The sequence below is a fragment of the Talaromyces amestolkiae genome (genome assembly GCF_001896365.1).
Source record: "Talaromyces amestolkiae strain CIB chromosome Unknown scaffold8.1, whole genome shotgun sequence".
NCBI lineage: Eukaryota > Fungi > Ascomycota > Eurotiomycetes > Eurotiales > Trichocomaceae > Talaromyces > Talaromyces amestolkiae.
In genome coordinates this window covers 226,304-248,753 of record NW_024468044.1, presented here as the reverse complement: position 1 = coordinate 248,753, position 22,450 = coordinate 226,304, and the positions used below count along the sequence as shown (strand labels likewise).

General features: G+C 47.9%; 7 protein-coding genes across 7 annotated transcripts; 2 read left to right on the top strand and 5 right to left on the bottom strand.

The window, feature by feature from the left end:
* Positions 1-467: 467 nt before the first annotated feature.
* On the bottom strand, positions 468-3,023 carry BHQ10_004648 (uncharacterized protein; the record flags this gene model as incomplete). The annotated part of the gene is made up of 3 exons (XM_040877036.1): positions 468-2,348; positions 2,398-2,710; positions 2,779-3,023. 3 exons carry the CDS (start codon positions 3,021-3,023, stop codon positions 468-470), a joined length of 2,439 nt encoding a protein of 812 aa, XP_040733152.1.
* A 1,282-nt stretch (positions 3,024-4,305) lies between these two features.
* On the bottom strand, positions 4,306-6,629 carry BHQ10_004647 (uncharacterized protein; the record flags this gene model as incomplete). Its single annotated transcript, XM_040877035.1, has 6 exons — positions 4,306-4,639; positions 4,695-4,822; positions 4,873-5,397; positions 5,453-6,052; positions 6,131-6,514; positions 6,606-6,629. 6 exons carry the CDS (start codon positions 6,627-6,629, stop codon positions 4,306-4,308), a joined length of 1,995 nt encoding a protein of 664 aa, XP_040733151.1.
* Positions 6,630-8,081: 1,452 nt separating this feature from the next.
* On the top strand, positions 8,082-9,940 carry BHQ10_004646 (uncharacterized protein; the record flags this gene model as incomplete). Its single annotated transcript, XM_040877034.1, has 3 exons — positions 8,082-8,229; positions 8,328-8,666; positions 8,727-9,940. The coding sequence occupies 3 exons, from the start codon at positions 8,082-8,084 to the stop codon at positions 9,938-9,940; spliced, it is 1,701 nt and encodes a 566-aa protein (XP_040733150.1).
* A 515-nt stretch (positions 9,941-10,455) lies between these two features.
* Positions 10,456-11,431, bottom strand: BHQ10_004645 (uncharacterized protein; the record flags this gene model as incomplete). Its single annotated transcript, XM_040877033.1, has 2 exons — positions 10,456-11,246; positions 11,311-11,431. 2 exons carry the CDS (start codon positions 11,429-11,431, stop codon positions 10,456-10,458), a joined length of 912 nt encoding a protein of 303 aa, XP_040733149.1.
* Positions 11,432-13,533: 2,102 nt separating this feature from the next.
* BHQ10_004644 (uncharacterized protein) lies at positions 13,534-14,679 on the bottom strand (the record flags this gene model as incomplete). Its single annotated transcript, XM_040877032.1, has 1 exon — positions 13,534-14,679. One exon carries the CDS (start codon positions 14,677-14,679, stop codon positions 13,534-13,536), a length of 1,146 nt encoding a protein of 381 aa, XP_040733148.1.
* Positions 14,680-15,351: 672 nt separating this feature from the next.
* On the top strand, positions 15,352-21,599 carry BHQ10_004643 (uncharacterized protein; the record flags this gene model as incomplete). The annotated part of the gene is made up of 7 exons (XM_040877031.1): positions 15,352-15,491; positions 15,549-15,675; positions 15,735-17,137; positions 17,189-17,556; positions 18,141-18,386; positions 18,445-21,325; positions 21,377-21,599. 7 exons carry the CDS (start codon positions 15,352-15,354, stop codon positions 21,597-21,599), a joined length of 5,388 nt encoding a protein of 1,795 aa, XP_040733147.1.
* A 465-nt stretch (positions 21,600-22,064) lies between these two features.
* Positions 22,065-22,382, bottom strand: BHQ10_004642 (uncharacterized protein; the record flags this gene model as incomplete). Its single annotated transcript, XM_040877030.1, has 2 exons — positions 22,065-22,220; positions 22,293-22,382. 2 exons carry the CDS (start codon positions 22,380-22,382, stop codon positions 22,065-22,067), a joined length of 246 nt encoding a protein of 81 aa, XP_040733146.1.
* Positions 22,383-22,450: the final 68 nt, after the last annotated feature.

Sequence of the window (22,450 nt, the reverse complement as noted above, 5' to 3'; positions counted from 1 at the left end):
TAATGAAGGAATAATAGGCGAATAAATTAAGGACAGAAGGGCATTAAAATAAATTAAGAAAGAGTCCTGCCTGGAAAGGTAATGGGGAGGTGGGACGGTGTAGTAGATAGCTGATAGACAGACAGATACTCTTTCTGCGCGACTTGACTAGACTGATCACGCTTCCTGCCATCAAAAGCGCGGGCATCCTCCAGACCCTATAGAGAGCCACTAAGCCTGTTCCGGTAATTTCGCGGATTAATTGTTGTTCCACCTCGCGTGCCTGAGGCTAGGCTGTGCCTTTTTACGGGGAAATCAGCCACTGTCCAATCACAACGAGCTTAATCAATTTTGAAGGTATGCCTGGTTTATCTTCAATTATTCTAAAGAGAGTCCAGATCATGCTAGAGTTTACATTGGGAATATTTAACAAGGCTGCCAATCGTGTGATCTCCAAGAAGGAAGGTATGTACACTGACTCACTACTATCACGAAAAGGCAGGCCCTCTATCCTGATCTATCAACCGATTAATCACATTCACAAACCGGCCTGCTTTGTCAATATCCTGTTTGGCTGTCTCAATGCCCAGGAGGATCTTCTTGATACCCACGCCAATCTTCTTGTCATCGTCGATGCTGTAAATACCTCCAAGAATGCCCTCAATCTCTTGCGGTGTGAAGGTCTCCGATCCTTCGAGAATGTGTCGCAGTTCATCGTAGGTATTCACTGTGGGAACTTCAATATCGGCATTGAATGAACTGTACATGTCTAGATCTTTGAGGAGGCGACGCTCCGTCGTAGTTGCGAGAATCAAGAGACGGCGTCCATGAGCAGGGGTCTTTCTCATGTGCACCATCAGGGTCTGGAGGACGGCGTTGCTGAACCGAGCGCCGATCGGTACCCATTCGATGAGTCGCTCAATGTTATCCACAACCACGATACTGGTACGACTCTTATAAGCGTCTGAGAAGATCTTGGTTATGTGCGAAACCTTTGCCGACTCGGTCATACCAACCATATCTTCTGGGCTGATCAGCCGAACGAAAGGATAGCCGGAGTCCATGGCTATGCGTGCCGCGAGTGCAGTTTTGCCACTAGCTGGAGGCCCATGGAACAAGACCGAAAATAGAGGAGTGCCACCGTCTGCACCAACCTGTTTCACGAACAAATTGCCCTCATTGAGGATATCCTTAATCCTCTCAGAAAAGTGGGTGATGCCCTGCTGAATACAGTCTTCAAGCTGTTCTTCTGCAACACCAAATGCCGGTTTGACTTCGTCGAGGGCATTAATAAAGTCATCTCGCCTGACTTTCAGATTGGCAACATCATCCTTGATACCAGCCATAGTGTCGGGTTTGACGTGTCTGTTAAATGCAAATGATGTCGCAGCCTTGACCAAACCTGAGATCTCGGCACCAGAGTAGTTCTTTGTCAACTGGGCGAGTTCCAGCAAGTTCACATCAGGCTCCATGACATTGTTCTCCTTCATTTTCTGAGTATGAATCTTCAGAATCTGAGCGCGACCCTTCTCATCCGGCAGGCTGATCTCCATGTGTACTTCCAAACGACCGGGACGGAGCAATGCGTCATCGATCATGTCCTTTCTGTTCGTCATACCAATCAAGAGGATATTATTGAGTTGTTCCACGCCATCAAGCTTGGATAGCAGTTGGTTGACAACACTATCACCGACTCCGGTACCACCAGCAGCACCGCTGCCGCGCTGTTTGCATACGGCATCGAGTTCGTCAAAGATGATGATGTGTAGCGCACTCTCCTCTCCTTTCTCCTTGTATTCCTTCTCTGCATCGGCAAACATCTTACGAATATTCTCCTCAGATTGACCGACGTATTTATTAAGCACTTCGGGACCGTTGATGATCTTTGGTTCTCTAGCGTTCAGCATTTTACCGATTTGTCGCGCAATCAACGTCTTTCCTGTTCCTGGCGGTCCATATAAAAGGATACCCTTGACGTGCTGAATACCCAACTTGTCAATCAATCCGGGAGGAAAAATCCGCGACGCAAAGGCACGACGAAAGATAGTACTGAACTCCGAATCCAAACCACCAATACCCATATTCTCGAACTTGAAATCAGGTCGGATGATAGAGTTGGCGGCAGGTCTACGATCAGACGCTTTCAAGTTGAGCCCACTCTTTGCATCTTTGTAGAAGTTGAAAATTGTATGAGGAGTGAGGATGCCTCGAGCGGTAGGATCAGTCGCGACGCCCTCAGTGGATGGTTGAGGTTGCTTTTCAGACATCAAATCTACCAGCTCAACGGTCTTAATGGTTAGCGAAAGGGGTATTCCGCGGTGATCCATCAACACTTTCTGGCCTGGCGCCAGAATCTGGTTTTTGAATTTCTATTCAAATATTAGAGACTTGTACCTTCGTATGAAGCTTATAACCCACCTCAATAACAGCATTTGCCAGCTCATTCTGATCGTATGGCTCCTCTGTCCTAGTCTTTCCAGCAAAACCCACTTCAACATCGGCGGAGCCAAGATATGCCTTCCGCTCTTGTCGGAAGGGATCATAAATCTGTACCTTCACAGAATCCGTGACCGCAATCCTAGCCCACATTCGTTGCCTCTCCGCAAAACCAATGTATCCGGCTTGGTAGCCATCAAGTGGGCGTGCAGATAAAACATAGTGGTCGTTAATGAGGACATAAAACTCTTGTCCAAAAGCTGACGGGGGGAAATCGGCAGTCGAAACAGCGACTCTAAAAGACGAACAGTGTGTCAGTTTACAACCATTCCATACAACTTGCTCTCAGGAAAAATATCTTACATATTTCCATATGTGTACTGCGTGTTCGGACTCTTGTCCGAACGTAATGTCCAGGTTGCGCCATCATTGACTGGTCTTCTACCACTTGGTGGTGGTGGACCTCTCTGCTGTGGCGGGGGAGCTCCGTAGCCTCCTCTGCTGGGGGGGATACCACCATCTTGCATGGGGGTATCGTAGCCTCCCCGGCGCGGATCTGGTGGAGGATTGGACCTCGATGCAAAAGGAATATTATTTCGATTAAACATGGTGGTGGTCTCGACTTTGTGAGAATGAGAGACGAAGCTCCGACAAGGTGTAGCTCAGCTTTATTTACTAGCTAGGCGGGTACTTGTCTCAAGAGTCTAAGGTAGTCTTTGCTCAAACGTGGTTTGCGACACTGATCGTCTCGACAGTAATTCTCATAAATTGAGTAGAGGCAACTGGAAAAGGGAGATGTGGCATGAAGAATGAATTTCTAAATTGTTGATGCTCCTAAGCAAGTGAATGCGGTGGCCTACGTTATTATGTCACTGTCTAGCTGTGACACATCGGAGGGAGGATCATTATTTCACCGATCCGCCCATCCATTTGCCTCTAACCCTAACCCGTAATTTACTTGAAAGTGGCCTTCTTCAAAACAAGACACAGTATAAAGATTCTCCATGAGCCAAAGATTGTATCTTCAATTATAGTGGACATACAGAAATTTTTATGTCATACGACACAAAGGAGCTCACTCATGCGTTCTAAACGATTATGAATGAGGCACTCAGAAAAGGAATCAGACAATAGGCCACAGAAAAAGGAATAGCATCTGTCAAGAAGACCTTGCTGGCAGAGAAAAAAAAAGAAACGCCATTGCACCCATTTTCCTACCCGAAAACAGCACTGTCTAGAAAAGAGATTCGATCCATACCTGGAGAGGCCTATGCGTGCTCATGTATGCTCCAGTGATCCGAGCTTGATCTTGTCTTGAAAAATCTCCTGTTGAGTCGGACATAAGGAATAGACGCAAAAGAATAGGTTAAACCATATACATGAAAAAGGTTGTGAAGGGAAGAAAATGTAAGCCGAAGGTGTAGGAACAATCAAAGGGTGCCAACGTTATCGTAAAAAGGAGAAAGGATCCAAGAACAAATGAAAACATGCGGAAATCGTATCGGCACCACAAATATACGCAGCCGCTATGTATTTGCAACGCGAAGGGGTCGGGCACATGCTTATAGCACAAAATAGAAGGAAAAGGGTCAATGCATAGACACATTATTGTCGATTCGAGTTGCTGCGAGATAGTATAACCGTTGCCGGAGAGCCAGAGGCACTCCCAAGAGAACTTCGTCGCATCCTTACACTACTGCCACTTCCACTGCGTCGTCTGCGAACATGTCTCTGGAACACAACGTCGTTCACAGTTAGAATCAGGATGGCTACAAAAACACAAAAGGTAAAATCTTAGCACGAGAAAGAGACGCAAAATCAAGGGTGAGAGGCTGGTGTAAGACAGTGGAATAGATGTCTCTTTTCCATGCAACAGCAAAGGGTTGGAGATTAACTAACCGAAGTTGTGGCCCTCTCTTTAATTGTGGTGGTCTCATCAAGTTTGAGGGCGTTTAGCCGCTTTTGGCTGTCTTGGGTAACTGGATCAAGATCATCGGCTTTGGATGCAGAAATCGAGTTTGTCGATGAAACGGGATCTGTGATGAGGCCTTGTTTCCGCTTTTCGGCTTGTTCAGCGAGTACCTCCCATCTTCGGCGACGAGCCTGTTCTCGCTCATCGGCTCCATTCTGGTGTTCATTATATTCCTGAGAACACTCATCAAAGAGCTGAGGGTTGATCTCCATGAAGAGCTTCATGGCATTGTACACCATGCTATGGATTGTTCTGGACAAGATAGGTTAAATAAGAGACACTCGGGCTGAGATACATCAACGCATACCTATTCCAATGACCCTTGGAGTTTTCATACAACGGCGCAAACATGATGGGCAAGATAGTCTCGACATTGTCGCTAACCAAGTTGCAGAAATATTCATTATTCCAAAAGTATAAGGCTCGCTCAGCAACCTAGGATAAAGTTAGTATGAAAGCACATAAAGAGGCATAATCGAGCGCACCTGGAAGTGAGGGCTGGCAACCGACTTGGCCAACTGAGTGAAAAGTGGCCCTTGGACCTTGGCAAATTCCGTCGGATCCATGACTTCAAATATATCTTCGACCTCATTCAGGAACATCACTTCTTTGGTGCTGTTCACCTTGGGCCAGTAGCGAAGTAGACCCATAACAACATCTTCTGTGAGTACCGAGTCCTTTTCGAGGAACTGAACAATGCAATATGCGAGTTGTGGGTGATACATGCTGAGACCCTTTGGTTTATGCATTGGGATCAACACTCGTGTCAAGAATAGCTTGTGTTCTTCCTTCAACGGCAAGGCGAAACCGTTGATGATAGATCCTAGAATTTCTAACAGTTCCGCAATACCATTGAAGCGCTCAGTCTCATATGTGAACTGGAAGAAGACGTTGTTTATTGATCGTCGGATATATGAGCGCAAATTGAGAAACTTTCCGTAGATACGGTGCAATGTCGTTTTGAGAAAATCGCGTTCGCGGGGGTCTTCAGAATCAAATAATTCGAGCAACTATATTATCATATGTCAGCCTATATCTTAACGTCGCAAGATGCGTGTTTCTAACCTGGAGAACAAATTGGTGATCAATATATTGCTTCGCAATGTTCGTGTTGAAATCTTGGCTTTCGATGAAACGCAAGAAGAACTCGTAAACGACTTGAATGTGAGGCCAAGCCACCTCCAAAACAGGCTCGTCTTCTTCCGGGTCATATGCCTCTCCCTGCGGAGTCACTGGTGGTGGAATGGGTCGGAATAGATTCTTGGCGAACATATCAACCACGCGAGGGTACATTGGTTCTGTGATAACCGAACGGTTGTTTGCAACATAATCGAGCAACTCGTGTAGTGCCAGTCTCTTGATCTCCTTGGATTTCATATCGGCAGTGGGATCATTGAAGTCGAATATGATGTTACACTGGTCAATCTTCTGCATGAAGAGATCCTGGCGACGGTTTGGTGGGACCTCATGGAAGCCAGGCAGCTTTTCCAGTTCTCGCTGGCGTTGATCCGAGATATCAAATCGAGATGAATGCTGGCGCTTAGGTGTCCTGATACCCTCGGAAATATCTTTCGGCGTCGAATGCAGTCTATCAAAGACGTGTGATTTCTTCGGGGGCGCGAGGTCGCCGGGCATGGTTTCGGCTGCTCCAGGAGGAGGGACATGCTGTATACATCTCACTTAGATTCATTGATTCATACCAAAGGTGGTGATGGGGTCACTCGGGGCAAATATGAGACTCACCGGAGCGCTAGGACTAATCACAACACTGGGTGTAATGGGTTGTTGTCCCTGTCTTGTGGGCGTTCCAGGAACGTTCCCTGGCTGACCGCCGAGATTGCCGCCTATTGCCTGCGCATTAGGCACAAAATGTTGTCCTGCACCAGCTGGAGCCGCGGCACCTTGGTTATTCTGGCCTGCTGGAGAACCGGCAGCGGCGGGGGACACATTTTCCGATTTTGTATTCCTCGTTTCGTTCAGTGAGGTTGTAGAAGAAGTAGGGGTTACGTGGTTGGGACTGGTCGATTGGGCATTGTGGTTAGCGCTCAGTCCAGCATTCGAAGTATTGTTCGAATCTCGCTTCTTTGACGACTTGTTGGAGTCTTTTGCTCGTGACAGCTGTTCGTGCTACAACTGTTAGTGGTTTCTCAAGTTCGTTGATCGATCACTCTGCCGAAGCAGACAGGACACTCAAAAAGGTTGGTTGGATTGTACTCACCACTCTCTGCCTGAAGCCTTTCATATTGCTAAATTTATCCTGGCCGCCTTTCTATCACTGGCGTATGTGATGTGTATATTTCCACAACGGCTCTCCGATATGCAAATCAGAGGCACGAGGGAGGGGGACCGGCAACGGGAGAGCGACAATAAACACGGACGATTGACGATGGCGACTCTGGTTCTGGCTTGTCAACAATAACAATTACGATAGACTACTCGTCGAGACGAGACGCGTGATCAGGACGACAAGCCCATGCGGAGATTCGAGCAGGAGGTGGTGGATGGCAGTGAAAGAGGACGGACGGGGAATAATTGATTGTTGCACGTAGTTGGGGTGTTAGGTAGTCGACGTTGCGACACGCTAAACAATCGCCTCACTTGGCCCAGAGCCGGTAAACAGGGGTGGTTCTCGATGGATGGGGGGTTTGCCTGGAAAGTACAACGTACCTGGGACTGGAAATGTATTCAGGAGAAGAAACAATGGGGGACCATTTGGATAAGCTTGCGCAATGTTGATGTGGATGTTGAATGTTCGTTCATGTCAGTCAGGGCGGTGGAGGCTGGTTGACTGACGGCTGTCCCAGTGTCGCTTAGCCGGCTTTCTTAATGAGTGAGCGGGGGGACCGCTGGGCTTTTCTACGGCACTTGCTGTAAATTCAAAACTCGGGCTACAGTCAAATGGTGATTATCATTACTCCTCACCAGTAATTAAGGTACAGATTACAAGCTGTTGTTTGTGCTGTTTATTCTTCGATCTGTGACAAAAAGATGAATGATCCAACCCGACAAAATAACAACATGAACAGATGTATAGAGAACACGTCCAGAATTTTGCAATCAAAATCATGTTTTACTATGTATACATATACTACTATGCTTCAGATGAGGGGAGTAAGCGCCAATAAGAACTATCGCTCGATGTTTTCTCTGGTCACAAAAAGGGGTCCCAGCCAGTGMCCCCGTCGCTATATCAMCCCGCCACTGACATCTTTAGCAGGCTGTAGACATCAATCGGGCAGAATATGTAGTGTTCGATATAGTATAAAAAATTCTTCCCATGTTATCGATTGAACGTATCACGATTAACAACGTAGCTAAGGGTGATGATTGGGATATGGAGGCTTTCCAGAGCCGAATGCGAGAACCGGCTGGAATAACTATTCCCCGTACATCTATCAAAAGAGTGCACACAAAAGAGATGATTAATCTTACCGTGATCAATAATACTGGAGTGTTTTTCTGATTTATTTCTTTTGTTACTCTGGCTATATGGGGACTTGGGGTGTTCAGGCGTTACGGGACAGAAACACTGAAGCGTATCCGATCGTGGAACTGTGAAGGCGGGAAAATATATTCAGGCTGCGACTTCCATATCAACCACCTGTACAAAAATCACCAGTTGACATGCCATTCTCTTTTTTTCTCCCGAATAACACACTCCCACTATCAGTAATTGAAGATTCACCCCATCAGCATGACCGAGAATCAAAACGAGCCTCAATATGCACCTTGGTATCGATTACCGACGCGTCACATCGTAGCCGTCGAACATCCCGGCATTGTCAAAAATGTCGATCGAGCAATCAAGACGCTACAGGGGGATGTCGGTATCTCCAAGGCAAGTTACCGTCTGCCGTTCAAGAGAATAGTCACTTACACCTGATGTAGATACTGGACTCATCCAAACCAAGCACCAAAGCTCAACTATGCCTGCGTCCAGAAGATCCCATGGCAAATACTATAGACTCATTTAACCGACAGACAAATAATATACTCCTCAAAGTCACCGTACCTAAGTGGACAGGGAGGAAGCGAAAGCGAGGCAGTGATGTGTCATTCACGGACAGTCATTCCACCACGCCGGAAGAGATTGAAAAGGAGCGACAGAGCGCTGCGTTTCGACAGCGGAGTTTGATGGACAATGCCCACAAGTACTCCGTTGAAGCTGTAGGCACAGTTACGAGAACGCACAATTTCCGGAAAATACCTGATTATGTGTATTCTACGTCGGCCAGTCCGTTTGTACAGAGATTCCGAGAGACGATTCTTTCTTCTGATTGTACGTTTTCCTTACTTGCAATATGGGTAATCATTCTCGCGAATTAACATACGGCAACAGACGAAAAGATGAGGCAATTTGACATTTCCATGAGCAGAGGAGAAACAAAAAATGTCGACCTAGTCCCTCCTCCCGCCTTGACCAAAACATTCATCCCTTTTCAATACACGTACCGTCAAAACCCAACCGTGAGACTGTCCCAAGACACATCCGGCAACGTGACAGCGATCAACACTCAGAAGCCAAACAAAGTCTTCACACATCTTGTGACATGCGATATTCCCGAAGTACCATCCGAACCACGTGCGGGAATTCCGCCTATATCGAGCCTCGACTCTGAGCTGCAACAAGTCATTGCGACTGTCCAGGAACTATTCAAAGAACGTTTAGCCTGGACTCGCCGCGCCTTGCTTAATGCAATAGCAGGCAAAGACCAGCGGTACGTACTGAAATATGCCATCAGTTATGTGGCATACATATTTCGTTCAGGGCCATGGCGTGACGCAATTGTGAAACTGGGCCATGATCCACGCAAGGACATCGAATCTCGCAAATATCAAACCTTTGTCTTTCGCGTACTGCCGCGCGAAGCAGAAGTAGGCCGTGATGGTGGTGGAAGCGCCAGACAATCATCAACAAACGCCACGCGTAACTTCAGCGGTCTGGACATCAGTTCAATCCCAACGGTAACACGCAATGAGAACCCAACTAGTCACCTCTGGACTGGTAAAGCGCCCTTGGCCCTCGACGGAAAAATATGGATGGTCTGCGACATCGTCGACCCAATCCTAAAACAGATCCTGTACCCATCTAACGCAAACAACAAGACCTTTCTACGTAGCGAATGCGAAATCTTCAGCGACGGCTGGTACGGTAGCGGTACCATCGCAAAGGCGAAAGTGATTATGCGACAAAAGATTCACGCCTTGACGCATGAACATCGCGAACCTAGTGATGCGGAATTCAAGTGCTTGCTAGGCTTCCCAGATCACGTTATCGAAGCAGATGGAATGAAATTGGAGAGATTCCATCTGGATACGGAGAGGGCGACACCCAGAGAAACGATGCTTGCGACGGAGGTGAGGGCGACGATTAAGGGTGCTATTAGTTGGAGGATGTTCGGGAAGGGATCGGCGAGGACCACTGCTACCAATACTGCGAGTACGCTTGCGCCGGCGGAGGCGGAGGATGAGGAGGAGAGGGAGGCGACGAGGAGGGTCATTGAGGAGGAAGAAGAGGTTAATGAAGAGATGGACGTTGAGCAGAATGAGTGATCAGGTCAGTTGCAAATTCTTTATCTTGGTGAACCAGAATAAATTTATCATGGCCTCTATTGTAAATCACCACCTTTACTAGCATTAGATACATGACAAGCAAGCAGCAGAGAAATCGATGTCGTACGTAACATATCATATCCATATCAAACTTTCGTACCCTCGTTTCCCGTAAAGATTTCCATATTCAAAACAGTCATCGCAGTAGCGCACGAAGCAAAACACCTATTAAGAATAGTAGCAAACCCAGAACTCGAAGAATAGTGCATGATGACGCCCACAGTAAAACAAAATCAAACTCCCGTCGTCCAGACAAACTGCCGTAGAAAATGGGAGCAAGAAAATCAAAGAAATATTCGCGCAGGGTATTCAAACATGACAATCATCCTCCCAACCGTAGCGCCGTTGCTAAAAACAAAACCCAAGACATGAAACACCGTAGAAAGGCCCAATATAAACAGAGTTGAAGATGGTGAAGGAGGCGAGGAAGCTAAGACTTCACTGATTGGACCCGCTCACTTATCGACACAAATTTTCGTGGCCCTTTTAGCCATGGAGTCGGCATCAGACGGCAATGAGATGATACGGTAACCGAGATGTGCGGAGGACATCTTGATATACTCCTCCTCCTGGACGATTTCATAAGAGAGATCACTTAGGCCTGGGCCATAGTAATCTGAAGCCACCAACTCACCAAGAGGGCTGCGCGACTCCGCCATCATATTCTTACGAGAGGCCATGGCAACTGGCTGAGCGGGGGTTGGTAGGGTGATTCCAAGCTCGCTTGGAGGGATATTCTCTTTATCACATTCGTCAAAACGAGATTTTCCTTCGTCGTCGCTGATGTCAAGGCGACCAGCAGAGTGTTGCATCAGGTTGGTTGCTTCTTCCACTTCAGTATCGACGTGGATATTGAAAAGCCAGCTGTTTGGGTGAGTCTTCTTCCGAGGCTCTTTGCTCTTGTTGAGACCTTTCTGGACGATCTCTTTTATGAAGGGGGGAATGCGTGAAGAGCGACGGCCAAATGCTTTACTTGGCTTGGATTTGACCTGGGAGTCTCGACCAATTGGTCTGCCCAAGGCCTGGCTTACTGCAGTGGATGTAAACGCCTTGTCGCTCTTGTCGTCGGTCTTGATGACAAACGACGTGCGGCTGGCCTTCAAACTCTTGGGAGACTCGCATAGCTGGTCGTCATCTCCCACAGAGCGCTTGCGTTTGTAGGGCTCAGACTTGGTATACGGACTGGCATTCTCTCCATCCGAGTCGCAAAAGATTGTGTGTTTGAGTGGGGTAGATGGAACACGTCCTGCGTAAGATATTAGACTCTGCGTCACTTATTTCACGAGAGTTATAGGTATCTCAACACTTACCATTCGCTAGATTTTGCACATTTCGCTTGGCCTCTTGGAGTACACGAAGGCGACTACGTGCCATGGGAACCAACTTCTGGCGGTGCACTGCCGGAGCAACAGACACGGCAATTGCAGACATCTTGTCTAGAGGAGCAAGAGATATTGAGACGGTTGGAGTTGATGTGAGTGGAAGAGGGAGAAGTGTAACGATTGAGTCCTGTATAGTGGGTGGAAATCTGAGATATCGAGTGTCGCAAAGAGAGATGAAAAATAGCGATCAATGAATCTAGGTGGTCTATATAGTCGAGTCCTAAGCTATCTGGTAAGAGATAGACGGAGATTGCCAGATACACTAGGCGTTTCCAAAACAGATTCCGAGTAATATGAGTATGGCGCGGACCAGCCAATAAAATCCAACTAAATTCTTTGCTGTCCTTTGTATGTGTATTGGACGGCGGCGATATCGAGGATTGCGGTGTTGCCTGATGTCAACAAATGATGTCAAAAGAGTGTGGAGGAAACAATCCTTTGTTTCGTACGGATATTCTCGATCGGTGAGGAGATAACTGTCTCTTGTAGGAGGCAGTACGGAGACAAGCAAAGAGTAGGAGGCGAAAAAGGAAGAGAGAATGAAGTGAGCCGAAGGAAGAAGCCTGGTATATGAAGCCTGGAGGCGCCTGCCTTGGTGCGAATTCACCGCGCACTGGAATTTGGTATTGCTGTGAAATATTCAGTAAGAATACGCGAGAATGACCGCGACCTGAGCCAATCTCCGTACAAAGCAGCCAATGCCAAGCCTGTGTTCGGTATGGGATTGTATGGTATGGTATGGGATTAAGGTGTGGTATCTGCATACATAGCACGGGGTGGTGGTTGTAACTTGTAACAACTATGCACTACCAGACAAGAGATCAATTCCTCGCGGTCTGCTTCTGTCGTGACTGCCAATGGTAAAGACGAGCGATGAAAAGGCGCGTCGTGTATGGCTGAGGGCAGTCCGGCCATGCAGCACAAGCTGTAAGACTAAGACCAGCTAAAGCGTCCCTCACGCAAGGCGCGCCGCTGCCTACGACGCCTACGATTGGACCTCGTTCATTGCGCCCCTCGCAGCTATCTGCTCGATGGTTCCTTTGGATGGAAGCAATCACAATTCTCAATGCTTCCAGTACTGTTACATGGCGCGACGATGGTATATTGATTAGCTCGGTGACTGACTTGCTCTTAAATCTGGGGATTATCGAACAATTGCATTTATTCATACATACCCTCAAACACTACCTACATAACGAACAAAAACGTACAAAGGCATACGTCACGAACAATGGCTCAGTGTCAAACCTATCGATACACCTTGCGAGGGGCATCGCTGCCACAGTGGAGAAAGTTTCTTTCATGCTTGTCAAGGATGATCCTGCTGATCGATCAAGTCACATAATTTGGCGAAGTCTAAATACTCCATGATAGGTAAGTGAGACTACTCGGACTAGCGCGAATGCTTCAACGCGCGCCTGACGCGTAAGGCATACTTCCGTGTCTTCGTTTACCTGGGAAAGTACCTATTCTACCGTCAACACTGGGAAAGATACATCTGCACCTCGACACGCTAACCCTTTTTTCAACGCGTTGAAACAACCTGTATTAAATACAATATGTCCTAATTAGGTTTCTTCCCACAGCAAAATGTCTTACTGGCTGACCGGCAGACTGTCCTTGGTTCCTTGCTCTGCTGGCAAGGTCTACCCCTAATGCCGTGCATCCCAGTTGGCAGATACGAGTCAGATTCGTGAATTGACCATTGAGAGTAACGTGCTATCGAGTAGCGTCTCGGATTTTGTAAACCATTATGGCCATGTCCGTGTGAACCATACTATGTACGAATCAATATGTCCAACGTGCATACTGCACCTCAGCTTGCGCCCACAGACTGTAAATCGTTCTTCTACACCAACGGTTCTGTCCACGGATGTGTACTTGAGAATTGAATACAGGGACTACCTTCCCATCACACTTTCATCATAGACCATGCTCAACAGCCGCCTACGTCTGGTTGAGCTGCTTACGGAATGCTAGATTCATGGCCTACCAACCGACCAACATATCTCTCTTACACTACAGCAGCATACCTCACCCGCAGGTGGCAAGCTACGTCTGACTCGATAAGCACAGGATATGACGCTTGCGTGGTTGTACAACTGTAAATTGCTGTCTAATGTCTATTCATAATCAATACTTTTTTGAAGGCTAGATCTCATCCTCCCAAGGAATGCTGTCCATTGCACCCTGCCTCTCCACACAACGTGCAGATGCCCGTCCTGCGCGTTTCATAGCCTCATCCATCACTACTTGATACCGCTCTTTCTTCTCGTGCTGCTCAAGCTCATTGATCGACTTTCCCTGTGCACGGCGCTGTTCTCGCCACCGAGCTACATGTGTTGCGTAGCCACCAATAAACGTATCGCCTGCTGCCGTGGTATCTAGAACAAGGGACACTTTTGCGGCTGGAATCTCATTTGTGAATCGTGTTGTCTCGTCAGCAGCGATCGCTATCCCGGCGTCGCATGCACTGTACCAGACACCCTTCGCTCCAAGTGTGATGATCACGTATGTCACTCCCAATTTATGGAAATACTGGGCTACCTGTTCTCGGAGGCTTGCGCCCTTGGCGCCGGGAACAACATGTAGTAGTTTCTCGGTTTTGGGTGCCATTAATTCGGCCTCTGTCTCGTTCATGATCAAATGATCAATGGCTGAATAGACATCCTCAGGCAAGCCACCTGGCGGTGCCGGTGCCGGGTTGAACATGACTTCTGGTCCCGCATCAATCCCCTTTAGTCCATTTTCCCTTTGAGTCTTCTTGTATTTCGCAATCTCTCGTAAGATACCAATGGTGGTTTCAGTCGGTATCTCTCCCTGCATTACAATGACATCAGGGACCGGAGATGCCAGACCCATGCCTAGGACTTCTGGAATTGCCTGCATGCCTGTATAGTTGGCTCCAGGCGAGAACAATATACGATTCTCACCACCAGCCGATGAATCCACCACAATCACCGCTACACCAGTGTAATCATCCACCGTCCTGATCCTCGATGTATCCAAACCAGACTTTTCGAGCGTTGGTCCCAGCAGAGATTGGAAATGTGCATCGCGACCACCGACTGCGCCGACCATCTCAACATTGACTGGATTGTTCGACTTCGACGAATGCGTCTCGGTAGGTTTCGAGCGGGAAAGTCGGCCACAGGCCACGGCTTGATTGGCGCCTTTGCCGCCTGCGCTTGTCGTAAATGAAGTTGCTGTGATTGTCTCGCCTGCTTCTGGGAAGCGGGGAGTTACTGAGACCATGTCCGCGTTGAGCGAACCGATCACTCGAATAAGAGGTGCCATTTTGACTCAAAGGGCGGTGCTATGTTGTAGGTACGGTGGCGTAAGCAAGGAGTTGGCATCAGTAGGTAGTCGGCAAGTTCATATATTTTTTTTGATCTCCTTTCAGATAAAAAATAACGGTCATTCCTTGACCATATTCGGTGGAAACCCCGAGGAACAAACACCCCGCCGACATCATACAGCGGAAAGCTCCACCTGATACAAGGCGCTTAGATTTGCTCTCTACAAAGCCAAGAATATACCTTACCGTGCTCATGATTCTGAAATAAGATTACACTTTCCACTATCCCCATCTCAATGCAGGTTTATAGTGTATTGAGAATCATAGCAATAGTAACCACCAGAAGAGAGGATAGACTCGACGTAGAAATCAGATCGCAACGACTGATTAGGAAATTAGCCGACTAGTAGATTAGGGTTGGTTGCTCTGATTAGGGTTGCGCCGGGATAAATTTGAACTAGAACCACGTGATCGAAAAACCACTTAACGCGTAAAAACACGCGACGCGTTTCGCGTCCTCCCGCTCAAGTCTCTCCAGGGATGATGATAATTATTGACCTGCCACAGTTTAGATTCAATTTTGTCTTGATCCCCGCACAATACCGTTGATTCAAATACCCTCCCCTCTGTCTACTATCTGTGTTTCTCTTTTCTTTGAATATATAATAGACATGGATAGACGCAACCCCTACACTTTGAGCGTGCTCCCTCCCAGTCATCCAGAAAACGAAGATGAATCGAGAGTTGTGATTCAAGGTCGTCTACGAGAATTTATTCTCGCCTTTCAGATCGACAATTCATTCATCTACAGGTCAGGACAGAATTCTTGCATGAAGATCTATTGGTGCAATCGCTGATGATAGTCTAGAGATCAACTGCGACAGAACGTCCTGATCAAGCGGTATCTCTGCGATGTCGATATTGCACACTTGATTTCATACAATGGAGAGCTTGCCCATAAGCTCACAACAGAGCCTGCAGACATAATCCCTTTGGTGAGTCCTGCGACGTTTCTGAGCTTGCTGAAACGGTTATTAACAAATAATGCGTACAGTTCGAGAACGCACTTAAACAATGCACACAGCATATCGTCTACCCATCACAAAGGGACATCGAGCTCCCCCCTCACCAGCTACTCCTTCATTCAAGCGCATCACACACATCAATCCGTGACTTGAGCGCTACGAATCTTTCCCGTCTTGTACGAATCCCTGGTATTGTGATCAGCGCCTCTACAATATCTTCCAAAGCCACCGTCGTGAACATCCAGTGCAGAAACTGCGAACATCAGGACAATATCAGCGTCGACGGTGGCTTTGCTGGCTTGACACTACCTAGACGATGTGGCCGCAAAACTCAGCCAGGGGAACAGCAAAGCGAGCCTTGCCCGCTAGACCCATATGTGATTGTGCATGAAAAATGCCGCTTCGTTGACCAGCAACTCATTAAGCTGCAAGAAGCTCCGGACCAGGTGCCTGTAGGCGAGCTGCCTCGTCACGTACAAATATCCGCAGATCGATATCTTGCAAACCGAGTTGTGCCAGGGTCACGTTGCACGGTCATGGGTATCTTTTCGGTCTATCAATCCAAGGGTGGCGCAAAAGCTGCAGCAGTAGCCCTCCGTAACCCGTACGTGCGTGCTGTGGGAATCACGAGTGACATCGATCATACCTCCAAGGGAGCAGCTACCTTTACTGAAGAAGAAGAGCAAGAGTTTTTGGAGATGAGCCGCCGTCCTGACTTGTATGAAGCATTCGCTCGAAGCATTGCACCTTCGATTTATGGTAACTTAGACATCAAGAAAGCTATTGCCTGTCTACTTATGGGCGGTTCCAAGAAAATTTTGCCTGACGGAATCAAACTTCGTGGAGATATTAATGTGCTCATGCTTGGTGACCCCGGTACTGCAAAGTCGCAGCTGCTAAAATTTGTCGAAAAAGCGTCTCCTATCGCCATTTACACTTCAGGAAAGGGTTCATCAGCTGCCGGTCTTACGGCATCGGTCCAACGCGATGCTACTACCCGCGAGTTCTACTTGGAAGGAGGTGCAATGGTCTTAGCGGACGGTGGTGTCGTTTGTATTGATGAGTTCGATAAGATGAGAGACGAGGATCGTGTCGCTATTCACGAAGCCATGGAGCAGCAAACGATTTCGATTGCGAAAGCCGGTATCACCACTATCCTCAACTCGAGAACATCTGTCCTTGCAGCTGCCAATCCGATCTTTGGTCGCTACGATGATTTGAAGACTCCCGGAGAGAACATTGATTTCCAAACGACTATCCTGTCACGTTTTGACATGATCTTCATTGTCCGTGATGACCATGACCGCGCCCGAGACGAGCGAATCGCTCGCCACGTGATGGGAATTCACATGGGAGGAAAGGGCGTAGACGAACACACCGAAGCAGAGATTCCTTTGGAGAAGATGAAGAGATACATTAGCTATTGCAAAACGTGAGTGAGCTATATTTTGAATATTTTAGATGATGCTAACAAGCGAAACAGACGATGCGCTCCTCAACTGTCTGAAGAAGCAGCCGACAAGCTTTCTTCCCACTTTGTCTCAATCCGCAAGCAAGTACACCGTGCCGAGCTTGACGCAAACGCCCGCTCATCTATTCCAATCACCGTCCGTCAATTAGAAGCTATTATCCGTATTACAGAGTCCCTTGCCAAACTCACTTTATCGCCTGTTGCAACGACAGCTCATGTTGACGAGGCAATTCGTTTGTTCCTTGCCTCCACCATGGATGCTGTCACTCAAGGTGAAAATCAGGGCAGCAAAGAGCTCATGGAAGAAGTCTCCAAAGTTGAAGATGAAATCAAACGTCGTCTGCCTATCGGTTCGACTACAAGCTTGGCTACTTTGCGCCGTGAGTTTGTTGACGGACGCGGTTATAGCGAACAAGCTCTCAACCGAGCATTACTTGTCATGCAGCGAAGGGATACAATACAGATTCGCTTCGGTGGTTCGCAGGTTCACAGAAATGGTGTCTAGATGTCATGTAAAATCTATTGTTGATGTCTTTCGCGTTGTTTTAAAGGGTCGGCTTGCATGGTATATAGGTGATGAAGGTGTTTGGGTTTGTGGTTCTGTTTCTTTGCTGGCGGATTTATAGTAATACCCGTTATGAAACTATGAATATAACTGCTTCTATATATTCTGATTGAAGTTGTTCAATAATTGAGGCACCAGGAAATATGATCTCGGAAGCGTCGTCAACCCGTACGCTCAGCCCGCAGCGAACGCCTTCCCTAATCAGGAATAATGTAATTCTACATCGGCCTACGTCGCTGAGAGCTTGGCTTCCAGCACGTAGGAGTACTTTACACCCATTCATTCCACAACAAAGCAACTAATCATTGACTCTGTGGATTTGAAGTGTTTTATTCTTTATCAATGCATCCTGTGTGAAAGACTCGGAAAGTGACACACCAATCCATGACCTACGATTAGGCTTCGGCCGCCTTCCCTCGAACGACATGGCCTCGAGCCCGCGGAAGTCGATTGACAGTCTGGCTTCTGTGGCATCGACGCCTTCGCTGCAGCAACTCGCTCAGAATACGTATGACTCTCCTCGAATAGCACCCTCGCAGCGAATACCGCAGCGAAGATCGTCTACAGCTAGCTCTCTGGTGAGCATTGGCGGGATTCTGGATTCATCGACTCATCGTTCTTCTATCGCAGAGCTAGGTCAAAATGGTGCGCTGGTTCTTTTCTTCGGGCGAGGATTTGAAGCTAATTTCTTTGTCTTGGATAGCCATCTCGACGCTTTTACAACCTCCCATCGTCCGTACCGGACTCGTCGCTCATACGTCCATACCGGCGACAGGCTACAAACCTCCCACGGCACGGGACATACCTCCGGTGACGCTGACGAACGTACCGAATGTCGACTCAAAAGCGTTTCAGCCTTACCTTGAACAGGTCGGTTCTCTGTACGATGCTTTCCAACGTGCGAAAGAAGAAAGCGGAAACGATGGAAACGCCTCGAATCTGGTTAGAAATAATGTGACACTGTCTCCATCATCTGCACTTTCGCCTAGACCGGATGAATTTGACGGTCGAAGGACACCCGTGCTTGAACGGCGTCTGTCGGGTGTATCGACGAGCTCCCGAGCTATCTCTCCGTTTGACATGAGAGGCAGGAGGCGCACATCGTATGGTAAAGGTCCGCAGGCAGTGACACCGTTGTCGACAATACCAATTGTCTACTTCGAGGAGGACTTCCATCTCGAGAACCCGCGCACATTTGACGTTGTGTCTGAAAAGTCCGAAATCGTGCGGCAGCCCCCCAAACCCACGGCAAGCAATGGAGCAGCCATCGAACCCGCCACCATTGGAAGGAAAGCGCTTGCGACGAATGCCATTCTACAGGAAAAACTCTCTTGGTATATGGATACGGTGGAAATACATCTGATATCTTCAATCTCTACGGCTTCAAAATCGTTCTTTACCGCTTTAGGTTCATTGCGTGAACTGCACGCGGAGGCTGCGGATTCTGTGAGGAGAATACAAATCTTGCGAAAAGACTTGAACAAGATTGACAAAGACATGGCAATGGGAGGACTGAAGGTTGTTAAATTGCGCCAGCGGCGCCAGAACATCCGAAAACTAGCCGACGCCATGAGTCAGCTTCACGAAGTAGTCGAGGCGGTGACTGAGTGCGAAAACATAATCGAACAAGGAGACATCGAGGATGCCATTGATGGACTGGATGAGGTGAATTTACTGTTATCCGGCGAACAGGCAACTAGGCGTCGCATACAGGGTGTTGCTGAGCAAAGGCCACCGGTCGATCTCAGAGGACTACATGCCTTGCAGGGCGTTGATGAAGAACTCGGACGACTGAGACAACGTATAGGTGTACGGTACGAAAACAGGTTTCTGGACGATCTACTCACAGACTTGAGGCGGCATATCAGTAGTGTTCCTCAAGATGCTACGCTACAACGCTGGGGAGCGTCTTTTCAGAGGAACCGGGGTGGGCATAGAGCAGCACCCTCTATCTCACCCGCATATATGTCCTTTGATGCGGAGTTTAGGTCGAAATTACATGCCGAGCTGGTAGGCTTAGGCCGGTCACACTATACGATGCCCGCAGCTACATCTTTCAAGACGGCCGTTTTACGGGAGATGAAAGCGCTTATACGGAAACACCTTCCCAGCTCTTCTGATGACGACAATGAATCGGTGATGTCTGCATCCACGCACGGTGGGCGACAGCTGAGTTCGCAAGAAAAGTCTTCGATTCTAGCTCGAAATCTGCGAGCATTAGATGCCGATTCCGCGTATGACATGTTGAAGCAGATTTACACTGGTGTTAGTGAATCACTGAGAAGGCTGGGCGTTCAGGTCAAAGTGCTTCTGGACATTACTAGTGGGCTAGGAGCACAGCCCAGTCCATCTGTTGGTCGATCATCGCCACGTAGCCCTGATCCGCAAAACGCCAGGGGTCCACGTTCGCAAGGAAGTGCAGCCGAAGTGGCCGCTGTTCAAGAGGAGATTCTCCAGGTCCTCGACATGTCGAGTCTACTAGGTCAGGCAGTGGATATCGTGCAGTCCCAAGTTGTCAAGGTTCTCAAAGTACGGTCTGAGCAGACATCGCACCTACCCATCGAAGACTTTTTGAGGTACTTCAGCCTCAATCGACTCTTTGCCGATGAATGTGAGGCAATATCTGGACGCAGTGGGACATCATTGAAGACGGTAGTCGACAACCAAATTCGTGATTTCATTGTTAGATTTAGCGACAACCAGCGGCATCAGATCGTGGAGGTCATGGATGCGGATAAATGGGACGCCAGAGATTTCGGTGACGCGGAGAATGCCGTACTTGATCGAATTCTCCGTGCTAGTACAGCCGACGTGAATCTGTGGTTGCAAGTTTCGAAGATTTGGCAGCCTGCAGAAGAGTCACCTGCGCCAACCTCCAAGACTGAGAACGGGGCTGCAGTGAACGGTGAGGCGAAAGAGAAAGAAAAAGTACGACACGCTACCTTTGACGAGCAGCGATACGTACTGCCTGAATCTGCAGTCACAATCATGAAAAGTATTGAGGAGTTTGAATATCTCATGGCAAACCTACCCAGTATGACTCAGGACATCGGATCGAATCTAGTGGAATGCCTGAAATTGTTTAACTCGCGCTCTTCGCAGTTGATTCTCGGTGCGGGCGCTACCAGAAGCGCCGGCCTCAAGAATATCAACACCAAACACCTAGCCCTCTCGTCGCAAGCGTTGAGCTTCATCATTGCACTTATTCCATATGTTCGGGAATTCGCTCGCAGACAGTCACCCTCTAGTCAGCTAATGGGCGAATTTGACAAAGTGAAACGACTGTGCCAGGAGCATCAAAACGGCATCCACGAGAAACTGGTGGATATCATGGGTGGCCGTTCAGCTAGCCATGTCAATTCCATGAAGAAGATAGACTGGGATGCCGAAAGGGAGCCCAAGGCAGTTAGTACATATATGGAGACATTGACGAAGGAGACGGCGACGTTGCATCGTGTTCTTGTCCGGCATTTCCCTGAAATGACTGTAATTATGATTATGGAGCCGGTCTTTAAGAGTTATAGGGATCAGTGGACGAAGGCTTTTCAGGAGGTTAACGTCAAGACAGAGTCTGGACGACAGAGGTATTTCTCAATCGGCCGGGCATACGAATAACAAGCTAACTGATGATATAGGATGCTCTCAGACGTCGAATTCTTCAAATCGAAAATGGGCAAGATTGAGGGATCCGGCGATCTGGGCGATACTCTGATCCAAGTCGTGAATGCGAAGACCATTCTACCTGAGAAGACGAGTGCTGCCGAACCGGCGCAGACAGAAGCAGAGAATGAAGCGCCGTCCCCACCTGTGCCGGAGAAGGATGACAATAATCAGCAGAGCAAGGATGAGAAGAACTAAATTCTGATTGACTTGCTGACATATATACTACATATCTTCCTGTCTCCGCTGTGATGATACTATACCGCGATATTATATATACTTTTTTGTTTCTTGCTACGTTTCGGTTAGCATTGTACAGGCGTACATTTTTCAATCTATGAGCAGCGAGATTTGTTTCCTTCTTTTCATTTCTAGTACTTTTATATTGACTCTAGAGCTGCACATATACTAATTCTGTGAAGATAGATGAATAGAGTGTATTATTGGATTTATAGAGACTGGTCATTTCGACCGATGTCTCTTTCTGGTATGATATGGTCGTATATAGTCATCCATCGACTGTTGTAATTTTATGCCAATAATTATTTATCCAGGCTCTCCACCAGGAATAACACCGTCCCATCCTCCATATCATAGCCTCATGATCATCTCATCAAAAATTCATCGCTAATTCCCATCTTCTTTTGTTTCGGCTTAAACACCCTAAGCCCTAAGACCCTTTTTCTCACCCAAAGTCTTGGGCTCATGACCACCTTTCCCCGAGCTGTGACCGGCGCTACCACCTCCACTGGCAACTTTGTTCTCGCCCATGGTCTCGGGGAGAGCGGCTGCTTTGTCGGAGCGGTCGACGTCCGAGCCCTGCACATACCAGCGTTAGTGTCTACCTAAGTTGATAGAGAGAGAAAGAGGGGTTTTAGGGGAGGGACGAACGGGGTTTGTGCCGTGCACTTTGTCGGGGCCTGCCTCTATGGCGTTGTCGGACTGGGGGATTCCGTTATCGTAGTCGGCTCCGCGAGGCATGGTGTTTTGTATGTTGTTGTATGTTGTTGTTGTATGGAGGTAAGAGATATGTAGAGGTGTCAATTGAC